Source organism: Papilio polytes, unplaced genomic scaffold (assembly GCF_000836215.1).
Source record: "Papilio polytes unplaced genomic scaffold, Ppol_1.0 DF824191.1, whole genome shotgun sequence".
In the NCBI taxonomy this organism is placed as follows: Eukaryota; Metazoa; Arthropoda; class Insecta; order Lepidoptera; family Papilionidae; genus Papilio; species Papilio polytes.
In genome coordinates this window covers 313,058-325,406 of record NW_013525013.1, presented here as the reverse complement: position 1 = coordinate 325,406, position 12,349 = coordinate 313,058, and the positions used below count along the sequence as shown (strand labels likewise).

Below are 12,349 nucleotides of genomic sequence, written 5' to 3'. Positions count from 1 at the left end.
CTACGTACTTCAGGATGCAGTAGAAAGTAGATTAGAAGAGGTCCGTCAGGAAGTACTGGATCAAATACAGGAGCAGATTAAGGTCGGTACATGCTTATATACTTGCTATATACGTGAAATACACACGCTTAAAATATAGCTGTTAATTATTGAAGATTTATAAAAATTTGTTATGTATATTGGCTGATGCATGAAAGGGCAGGTTTGAAGAACTAAGCTCTTTGATAGCTTATAGATGCTATATTTTTTTGCTTGGTGTGTGAAATGGTGGCCATCGTTTTATTTATTTTAAATGCAAATATGCAATAAGCACTTAAAAATCTTGTTCTATTTTTTTTTTGCTTGCATTGAAAATTTAGAAGTCTTTTAATTATAGTAAGTTTTGACTTGTGAATCAGACTATGATATTTTTCGAATTATCTAATGACTAAAAATTCACGTTTCACATACAAAACCACTTGCACACTCAAACACATATGTATGTACAGTTCGCTGAGAGTACATCAAACCCGGAACACATGGTAGTGCCAATATCATATTTTGGCAACGGGACAGTCCCGTCTTAAACCTCACAGAGTTCACTTCGTAAATGTACAGTTGAGGACGTTTATTTCCTACCCAATGAATTAACATTTGAAATTCCCAGTGCAATTAAGTACAAAACTTGTAGCAACATGCATGGTTAATTGTGAAAGTGTTCTTATATTATTTGCTGAAATAAGTGGGAACCGAATTTATTTCTCTGACTTATGTCTGGCGGTTGGCCAGCTAGTGCGGTAGTGGACACAGACTTTAAATAGACCAAGGTCCGAATGACTATACTTTTATTTCAATGGACTTTCTTGTAACTCAGGATTTGTATAAAGTGATTATCAGTGCTAGCGTTTGTTAGAAGCATTTGTTGTGTTGTGTGAAATGTAAAAGTTTGTGTGCTGGTGACTGTGACATGTGAAGGTATGCCCGATAGGAATCACCTGCCATTTTACAGAGCACGAGTAAGTGTGTTTTTAAAACCGTTTTATAGTATTGAGTACAAGACTTGATAGATGAATTGAAAACAAGAACCGGAGCGTCATTCGGCCACGAAAACTAATAGTCGCGGGCTTGCATTTTTTAAAAAAGTTCATAAGAATAGAGAGTTGATAGTACCGGGGTTAGGGTATGATGCATTTGGCACTAACTGACCGCCCTTCAGCGTGGTTAAAGAAAGGCAAAGTAGACATGGCTTAGGTTACTGGTATAATAAACCGGCACTGATTATCCTCATAATCCAAATAAATAAAACTTTAAAACCTTTAATTTAAAACCCATAATCCATATATATAATGAAGTTTCACTCTACAAAGTGATGGTCAATAAAACATCCTTATCAAACACAAGTCAGATGTCAGCAGATTTTATTTACGTCGCTATCTATTCTTTATTGAACTTGAAGGGTATGGTTATGTATTAATTTATTTATCAGTACAATAGCATGATAAATAACGTAGGAATATTTTTAACTCTGCCACACTTTCAATTGGACACTGATGTCCCTTAGTGTTCATTCACATTAAATTAAAATTTATTGTAAATCTCACGTTGTCTATTTTGTTTGTACTAGCTTTTGCCCGCGATTCCATCCGCTCGAAATTCAAAAATAATATAAAACATAGCGTATGTTACACAATGACAACGTAGCTTTTTAATGTTGAAAGAATTTTTGTAATCGGCCCAGTAGTTTTTGAGTGATTTCATTACAATCAAACAAAGTTTTCCTCTTTATAATATTTATTTTGTAAGTACAGTAAAGTGCGTGGCGGGTCATCGCCATTTTGTCCGTGGTTTTTGGCGCGTTGCCAGCGCGGAGACATTTTTCGCGCGGTTGACCCCGTTATTTAGTTACGCGCCGTCTGCAACTACTTTTTTTATTGTCTGCACAGATTAAACTATTTTTATGAATGAACTATTTTTCGCACTCAAGTTATTTAAACTTTGTAATGAGTCATTGCCGCCTAAAATCACAGATCGATTTAGTTTCACAAAAATATTTGAATTATTTTTATTCTTTTATGGCATTTTATGTAAAAAATACATGTTATTTTTCGCACTGTGCAGAATTCTGAGAATTTAAGCTCATCTTGCGGTTACATCGTAGGTTAATAATTACGTATTTTTTACAATAAACTACAATTCCTCTCTTACAAAAAAACATGGTGTGCATATGATCAAAATATTGTTTTTAAAAAGAAACTATAACTTATGTCTGATGAATCTTAGCAAGCCTTAAGTTACAATTGTCAAGTCTATTTACTTAAGTCGTTAATTAATGACACAATATAGTGATTTATTTTTATAATCACTGTATGTAAATATTATGATGTGATAAGCTAACGATCGCTCTTATTTCTTTAACCATAAGACTGATATTGCTCAGTTGTCCATCAATCGGTGTTTGGTGATAAGGGTAGTGGGGTCATGTCCATTGTATCTTCCAGTCTCTCTGCTGCGCTTGCGCACTATAGTTATAAACTGTAAACTATGTTTATATGCAAATTGTGCGTTTTCTTAATGTTGTGTGAATTATTGTGATTTTGTATACAAAATGGGCGATATTTATGTAAGTCCTGGTAATCGTTTTTCATTGTGAAGTTACAATGTTTTGGTTTTTTATTGCTCATTAGAGGAATGGAAATAAAAATTATTGCATTCAAATATATGAATTGCGTTCAATCATATGATTGTTAGGAATTATGGTTTATATGAGGGGTAAAAGCAAATAAGCTTAAGACAAAATACTATATTGTTGCCTCTTTAAGCAACAATTTGTTATGCCATCAAGTCTAGTCTAGAAAATCTTAATAAAGTATTGGTTTATATTGTTTTTTTTTTACGTTTGTTAAGCCCTTGACCACGATCCCACCTCACACCTGGCTGCTTTTTTCCCGTAATATCTAGTTGATTGACACCGTGTGTCCAGGTGCTACTGTCAGACCCTGACGCGGAGCTGTCCAGCTGGCCGCTGGAGCTGGTGGCGCTGCGCGACAGGATACACGGGGACGCGCGCGCGCTGCAAGACAAAGAGGTAACTGACACTCAAATACAGAACATAAGAAAATCCTTAACACTTGACTGTATCTCTAGAATATTCTGCCAAGTTGACAGAAAATGTAAAAGATTTACTTGATATTTAATATGGGACTTGTATAGCTCGTTTTGACTCTAAACATTCAGTTTAAATCCGGAAGTCGCCGCATAAATAGCTTATAATGTAAATAATGTTTGATATAATACTGCTTCGACGTTTACGACGTCACTACGTAACGCACAATTTACGATATGTCATACTCTTTTCATCTTTGTTTATAAAAATCATAGAATTTATTTATTTAAATGCAACTAGTATCACACTAATATTATAAATGCGAAAGTTTAGATGGATGGATGGATGGATAGATAGATTTTTGTTAGCGTTTGTGGCCTTAACGGCTAAATACATCCGGATGAAACTTGGCATAGATGTAGAACATAATCTGGAAGAACACTTAGGCTACTTACTTTTGTTTTTTAATTCCGCGCGGACGGAGTCGCGGGCGAAAGCTTGTTTCTTAATATATTATTAGTATGGTCGCGTTATCCGTAGATCCATGGGCTTATAAATAGATGTCACCCTCGCCGTCCCCTCCCCTGGCGGTGGCGGCGCGCTTAATTGCCTTTTTCATCAGTTTGTTTTGCACCGAGCTAATTCGAACCCGCTCCCGGCGCCGCGACACTCGCGCCCGCGGACTCATCATACAAACATGCGAGCTTATGGTGTTCCTTTTAGTCTATTTTAGAAGACAACTTTCTCATGGTTTATTATAACATAGAAATACTTGGAAATGTACAATGAGTAGACATAATGTCAGAATACTGATTCTTTATCATGTAACTAGTGATTACATCATCAATATCGCTCCTTAAAAAAAACTGTGCTTAATGGTCCAATGCCTCCCCTTTCAGGCACATTTTACAACAGATAAGAAAAAAAATAGTATCATTTGATTAAATAAGTGTTTAGCATATATTTAATGTTTGAAATCTCTTTGGTAATTTCATATCTATAAGAGATTTTTTAAGGAAAAGTACGCGAGGTCGGCGACCTATTTCTAATTATATGTATTTGTTTATGTGTCGCCGGACACGGGGCAGCCGCGCTTATTGCTTGCACTCGCTGCGGCGGGTGTTAGAGTTCCGACTCGAGGGACCATTCTCCCTACAAAGTATTTGGATTTTGAACTCTAATACGTTTATATAAGGTTTATATTACAATACCTATAGTCTCGCTGACTGCACTAATTAGAGTTGATCCCTCTTTAATTGTTATTAGCGTTACATATGCTTTGGGTGAAATAAAGGTTTACTTTTTGTAACTGGATTTAACTTAAATGGTTCAGTCGACAGTTAAATAGTTTTGTTCTATGAATATACCTAGTTAAAGGCTTCCAAGCTAAGTTCTTATCGCTTTTTAAAGGATTTACTAAATTAATGCCTACAATCTAATTGTTAAGACTTGTACCTTGTATCAAAGCTTACTAATATATTTAGGTAAAATAGTTACCATTTTGAAATATGTGTGGTTTATATAAATGCATTACTATTATTTATGTTATCAATCACGAGAAGCTTTAAGCGAAGTGCAGATGTGTGCACTTGTGTACAGTGCGCGCCACACGCGTTGAAAATGTTACACACCTAATGTACATTACTATGCTCTTGAGATCGCAACTATTGGCTATATTTTGGTACACTCGGCAACAATATGTTAGTTACTAAACTTTTTTATTTTAATTATCGTGTAGTAAATATCGAAATAAGCTTTTGAGGTTATTACAATGTTTGAAGTTTTGAGCTTTCTGTGTCTTTTGAATGTCAATTTTTGGTTTACCAATCCTTTGATATAGTTTTCCCTTTGTTACAAAAATAGAGTCGAAAGTTTTAATTAATGATTACTAAATATGCAAATGAGTGTACACTTACGTACATTACGTGAACACGACCTACTAATTGATATCAGAACGTGGACGCATCTGGCTGAGTGCACTGCACTGCCTCTAGTAAGCGGACCACTAAACGTAGTGATGCTACGAACGTAAAAGAAATATATCGATACACGAAATCTAAAGTCGCCTATAAAAATTATCGATTTTAATATATGTCTTACTGATTTTATTATAATTATCTGGCATCATAGGTAACGCATAACAATTACGTTATTACGATTGTGTATCTTTAGTACAGATAATAATTTTATATTGTCATAAGCAAGTTTTTAATAAGGTTTTTTTTTTTATATAATGTAATTATACAACTGAAATATTTTAAATTGAGTTTAAAATTGACAAAGAAATAAAATAAAATTATCGATATACCGACATAATCGTAGGCAATCACTGAGACGACTGAAACAGGAAGCATTCTGCCATGTGCACTGCTAACACACTTGCCTTATGTTATAAGTGAACTGTTTTATCTTAGGTGACGGTAACTTGGTAAACGTATAAAAATGTCTTTGAGTTTTTTCTACAATATTGTACAGATTGTATATCCTAAAACAAACCGTTTTATGCTGAAGCATATTTGTGTCTAAAGAAAGGAACAGATTATCCACTTCAAAGACACGCGTTAATCTTTTAAAGTGTAAATGTGTTGTGCTTCCTGTTTGTGGGTCTGTAGAGATTGCTAATTACTTACTTCAATTATAACAACTAATCGATTACATTAATAATGCCTAAATAGAGCGTTAATTACTAAAAAAAAAGATTTGTTTGTAGCAATTCGTAGTTTTTTTTTGTAGAATCTATTCTTATTGTTTGTATGGAAGTGTTGTACACAGTTAGCAATTTTACAGTTAGTAAAAATTAAGTAAATAAAAGATAGGTATATAATTAATGAATGAATTAGCAGGCCACTTCCTTGTGCATTTGCATCTTGTTATTCTTTGCATAGTTGATAATTGATTTAAAACATTTCGTACGCACTTGAGAATCACGATGCCACTACAAGTTAGTTTCTGAACTCGTTAGATGTTTAATTTGGTACTATATTATACCCGTATTGTGGTTTCTACGAATCAATATAACGTTTTATGTATATTATTCTTAGTAATTTATAGTCGTAATTCTTCATTTATATCTCCGCTGTTTTAATGATTGTGCATAAAACTTACGCTCGTATACAGGATCCAGTGATATTTTTAGCTGCCGTAGACTTTATGGGAGTTTTGTCTGTCACTTTAAGATAAGCTTAGCCAAGCTGAAAAACTTGAAATAAGTCATAGTCACACGATATATCCTAAATTGTAAAAATGTGGTTTTCTTGGATTTTGGCGAGACTAGAAACTTATAGAACTGGACTTTAGTGAATAATATCCATGTAGTGTTCACACTAACCTGTACTTCTAACCGTTAACTGACACTAAATCAACTACTTAATCCCGTTGCCCCCGACATATGACAATTAACTTATTAACCACTTGAAGACTTCCAACGGACAATAGCTTCTTGCTAACTTAACGCTATTTCTCTTCCTCCATATCTTACTTTTATGAAACACTAGCTGTTGCTCGCGTCTTCGTCCGCGCGGAAATAAAAATTGTAAATATACCCTATGTTACTCAGTGATAACTTAGCTATGTATTGGTGAAAGAATTCTTGAAATCGGCCCAGTATTTGAGTTATTTCAATACATACAAAAATATGAATAATTGCTCTTGATAATATTAGTTTTAACAATTGAGATGTGTGATATTCGGTTATTGTGCCAATTAAAATTAGACGACCTAGATTTAGTACAATCTCGATTATATTTACAAGTAAAGCTCACAATGGACACATTAGATGTCTGCTCAATTCTGTACTTTTTAAACAAAGCTTATTTGAAAATAGTCACATTAGTTACCTTGAGAGATGTTATTCCCTTAGGATGGATCGAAATCTGTACAGGATCGTAGATTCACGATGCACCGCGTTTACAATGATGCAGTTCAGTGTGGCGCCGGCCCTCACACGATACGGTCGTATGTGAGCTTTCGGCACCCACAAATAAACGCACATGAGACTTTATGCGTAGAACTTAAAGTAGATATTCCTATGTGGTGTAGCTAAACCGTTGAGTTTCAAATGGTGACCGTTTTTCATTACATCGTTTAATTTGTTGGCTCTAAATATATTTGTGACGGAGATGTTCACGGTGTAAGTGCTGTGATGTGCAAATAGTGCGGGAAAACTGTGAAGCGTTTATTATAGATTTTCTAATTTGAAATATGTGTATTTTGTGGAAGATTACTTATTATTGTGCTTTTCAATGAGTTATAAATCGGATCAATGAGGTGCGGCCGAGATATGGTTAGATAATCTTTTATGTTTTCTGAAGTAAAATAATAATTATTTTTAATTAAACGACTTCAGCCAATTATTTATAATATCTTAGGTTTAAATACATCAATCTGTATGTTGTTAGTTTTTTTGGTAATTAAGAAAAAAGGCAAAGAAAAGCTTAAAAGTTTCTTTCTCGTGGTAAAATGTAACTTATCTGACATGTGAAGTAAAGTGTAGTTTAAGTACACAAGTAGTTCAGTGGGCTATCTTCTTATCAAAGAAAATACGCAAATATTTCCCAAAGCTTTTTCTGATATCCAAACATACAAACATCGATAAGGACGATGGACTTATTGACATTACCTCTATTTAAGTTGTCTAGATAAATGTGGTCCTATATTTGCTTATTTATTCTTGTCATTTTCGCAAACGTATTAATTACTCGAATAGTTTTTTGTAAGAAAGAATTAAATAATATAGCACCCATTTACAAACTTAACTCGAAGCACACTTTTAAGAAAATCAATTTATAAAACACTTGGTTTTAAATTTCCCGGAAACTTCCCCTCTCGGCGGACTTTTAGCATCCCGGATTTGAGGACAATTGACGATGGCACTTGCCCGCATATGTTTCAAAGTAAGCTGTTTTGACAGGAAAGACAAAAATGCAAGAGTTTTTTTTCAAATTTCCCAGAAATAAATGCATAACGGAATATTTTTGTCGCTTTATTTAAGCTTTTTCCCTCTCTGCGCGCTTAATAATTCATTGATTAGCTTCACCCTCCCTTACGTTCTCACGTGCTCTCCCCCGCCCCCTACCTATACATAAAGCACATAAAAATCCATCCCCATGACAGATTCATCCCGCATTCATCGCAGTGGGGGACAAGTACCAAGTTTAAAAAGAACGCGTTTGTTGTTTAGTTACTTAGTGATTTATTTTGATATAATATTTCTGATTTCATATAAGATGTTTCAAAGTATTATTAAGATAAGATTTTTATAAAACTATGAATCAATTTTGGGTATACACAACAAATTACTAGAATACATAAATGCATCTTTAGCACTTTTTTTAAATATGAATAGCAGAGTGTTTGGCTAGCAGCTATACTCTTAAGTCTTTTAAAATTTACTCGTAATTTAAAATATAGGGCGGAGTACGCTCGTGTATGTCGGATCCCCCTAACTCTGTCCATGCTAAACAAAACAGTGGTCTATTTCTGTGCCGGCGCCTACGAGCAACTCGGAAACAATGCATTATTTATGTACGTGCAGTGCTGCACTAATTCAAACAAAATCATGATAAAATTACTCGGACTCGCTTATGGGAAACATTTTTTTACAGAATTTAATTCGCCCTAGATGTAGTTTAACCACAGATTAGACAACGGTTTCAGAACTAGAGGGTCCGCATTGATTTGATCTTGCAATTTCAAGAGGAAAGAATGTTCTGTAATACTTGAACGTTGGCAAGTTTTACATATGCTAACCACGTGTTCTGTCTCAGCAATACAAGTAATAATATACAGCATTGTTATCGTTGCTTGTCTCGGGCCCCCTATTCGAATAATACGAGCGGATATATACCTTATTTTTATGTTAAATAAAGTACAAATTGGTTAAACCGTTGTGTACAATGACCTAATTGTCTCAGACTGACATGGGATATTGTACTGAACCATTCCATTTGGTATAGTACGAATCTATTCGACTTTGTATACTTATTACGTCTTTTTATTTCTGCATTTCTGTATTATTAAATAAGATAATAGACGAGTTAACCATGACCTTTATTTCTTTGAATTTAAGTTTATTAGAAAGCGTTGATAATATAGTCAAAGTACCCTTAGAAATATAAGCTCTCGGGGTTATAATGTCTGCAGATTTTTCAGTTAATAAAATTTTATTAATTAAACAGTAGTTATATTAACGCTGTTTTCTAAAATGGGAATAGACGTCCAATTTAGTAATACAAATAGATTTAAAAGATTATATCGCTAGTTATCTTAATTTAGTTTCTTTTAATGCTCGTTTAATGTTTTGTGTACTGTAGGTAGCGTTTTATTGCCCACACGTATTCCTGTTTTTGTGTGCTTCCTATTTTTATATACCAGATGCGTTTACTTCCTCTTTACAGGAATGCTGCATACAAACGGAATTCATACTTTTTATAGTAACTCGGGTAGTTTAGATAAAATCAGCAAAACAAATCTACCCACATTTTAATACGAAATTGAGTGTAGATTTCGTGCTAAATAAAATTTGACATTTATCGCAGTATCGTAAACAAAGAAGATTGACCTATTTCATATTAGTGTGAAGTCGGGGTATATTTTTAGTGCAAAGAGCGGTAAGGACGTCATATTCACAAGTATATCTGTAAATAGATTGGCTAAATGGGTCACGTCGATACCACATTATCACGGTACTAACTCCTTTATGGAATATATTTAATTAAGTTTACGAGTATGTCGTCAGGTGCTACGTTTTAGGTTTATTTTCTTAGCTCTAACGCCCTTTGTAGGTTTTCCCTTTTACATCTAACAAATTGATTTTCTGCTTAAAACAAATGAAGATAAACTTGGCTTTAACTTGTGTAAACAATGAACACAAATACGATTTTATTACAACCAAGTTACGAGTCGTTTACGTTAAGTTGTACAAATGTAGCAAATCGAAAAATTCCTAAATACTTAGATGCGGTTACCGGAACTAATATTGAAATTCTTTACTTATGTTATCGTTGCAAGTGTATATTTAAATATATTGCGAACTTATGTTTATCGTTTATTTCTATTTGATAATTCATTAATACAGTTTTAAATAATATGTTGACTATAATTTCTCTGTGTTGATGATAATTAGACTTTGAGATGAAACTTTAATGTGTGAACAAAGTGTGTGTTCAATATTTTGTTGTGTGTACAATGTGAACGGAACAACATGGTCATCTTGAGGAGGTTGATGGTAAGTTTTAAGGGACAAGATTATTGATCTTAAAAGTGTTATCGATAAAAATAATTGTACTTCCCCGTGTGTTTAATTTTAAGTCTGTGGAATGTTAATAAATGCAATAAAATAATTTCAACTTCGGTTTATTAGCTGTAAGTTTATTTAACAACTAGCTCTCGCCCGCGACTCTGTCCGTAGCCTATGTGTTCTTCCAGACTATCCTCTACGACTATATAAAATTTGATCGAGATCCGTTCAGCCGTTTAGGCTACAAACTCTAAAAAACATCTATCCAGCCATCTAAACTTACGCATTCATAATATTAGTAAGATTTTAGTCATGTAGATGTTTGGGACACGTGTGTGCCCGACCGGCGAGCTCCCGTGTCAACTGCCGATGACAGCATCGAGCCCTCATATCGTATTCCCATTGATAAAGACCCCCTTATCTAATACTGAGTCATTTATTTGTGAATGTAAATCTTGGCAGTTGACAACCTCCCAATGCTTAACGCTATCACACTATATGAATAATACTTTTAGGCGGAGGAGTAATTTTGTACACAAGAGCTACAGTAATTAATTGCTAAAATGTTAATAGTAATATTTACTACAGATAACCGGATAGTTAACACTTAGATCGCGCGCTCACCTTTTACTAAGCAATCGCACAACTGTGGCGCATTGACGATTGTCGATTGTTTCTCCGCCAATTCAACTGTTTAGTTGCACAATTAAAAGTCGAGTAGTGTGCGCACCTCCATATAAGCTCATAGCAATTAAAACGCGACTAAACATCTGTGCGATAGTTTAGTCAAACAAAACCATTTATCATTGGTGCGCATAGTATTCAGTAGCATCCGTGTATGTAGGTGCCCAGCTTGCGCGAGGAGGCGCCGAGCGCGGCCGAGACAGACAAATGGCGACAGCGGCGTTACAACAGCTTCGACCAGAACAGACAGCTCGAGGAGGTCACTAAGGAGAGGTCAGTATAGTTTACTTTAACTATTCGTTTATCCATAAAGTATTATAAGATCGTTGGTGTTATTGTATGTGTGTTGCAGGGATGCGCTGCAGCGTGTAGCGGCGTCGCTGCAGCGCTGCGTGGGCCAGCTGGTGGCGTACTGCGCCAGCGCGGAGGACGAGCTCAACCGCACCGTGCTGGCGCGGCTCCTCGCCACACTGCTGCCCGACGAACAGTCAGTCATTCTAATATAAATTTATTGTTCTTTGCAACATTTCTAGGTCCTTAAGTCGTCATTAAATTCTGTATAGGAATTCTACATTAAATATTTTTTTTAAGTACGCGAACAAATTTTATCAATTGTGTTCTATATGATGTGAATTTGGCAAATTTTTGTATTATCTAGGACACTTGAGGTTTGCAAGTAATAGGGTTGTTTGAAGCATAGGGTATAAGTATATTCGTTTCCAGTGAACACGTCGCTGGCAAACCGCCATGCGATAGTTGTATTGCTCTGGCGACACTGCATTCGCTTGTTATGGTGTACTTATCCAGACTTCTACGCGTAAAGTTATACGTGATTTACATATTTAGAATTGAAATCGAGATTGCGTTACTCATTTTAAGATTAATTGAAATTATCATAGTAATAAGTAGTTTAAGTTTTTTTATCATGTATGCACTAGCGCTTGATCACGATCTCGCCTAGAATTAGTTACTATATTTTTACTGTATATCGAAAATAATAAACCAAAATATACTTAAATCTTGAGTTTCTTAGACAAGACGATATAATACAGTGCTAAAAAGTCGGATTTGTCTACTAACCAAATCAAATATGTATTTGAGTTATTTCGCAGTCGCCAGACGCAATAAAACGCACGACCGGATTTGTGTCTTTGGGTGAAGTCAAATATATCTTATTTGCATGTGCATCTGCTATTTACGGCAACGCAAAGCGTCGTTTCCGAAATAAATTCAATTCCTAACACACGTAATTGTGTTGTTTCATCGGGTCGCTCAACTTGCTTCCTACATTCTTTATCTCCAGGTCATTTGTGGAGGAGTGTGGTCGGGGCAGTGTGGGCGGGGGC

The 12,349-nt window shown here is 34.9% G+C and overlaps 1 protein-coding gene across 1 annotated transcript in view; it reads left to right on the top strand.

The window, feature by feature from the left end:
• Positions 1 to 12,349, top strand: part of LOC106110687 (putative leucine-rich repeat-containing protein DDB_G0290503) — a 22,649-nt gene that overhangs the window by 5,088 nt on the left and 5,212 nt on the right. Inside the window, exons 7-11 of the mRNA XM_013292585.1 lie at positions 14 to 82; positions 2,960 to 3,064; positions 11,164 to 11,276; positions 11,356 to 11,490; positions 12,307 to 12,347. Coding sequence (XP_013148039.1) covers positions 14 to 82; positions 2,960 to 3,064; positions 11,164 to 11,276; positions 11,356 to 11,490; positions 12,307 to 12,347 — 463 coding nt within the window. The remainder of the gene's footprint in view (positions 1 to 13; positions 83 to 2,959; positions 3,065 to 11,163; positions 11,277 to 11,355; positions 11,491 to 12,306; positions 12,348 to 12,349) is intronic.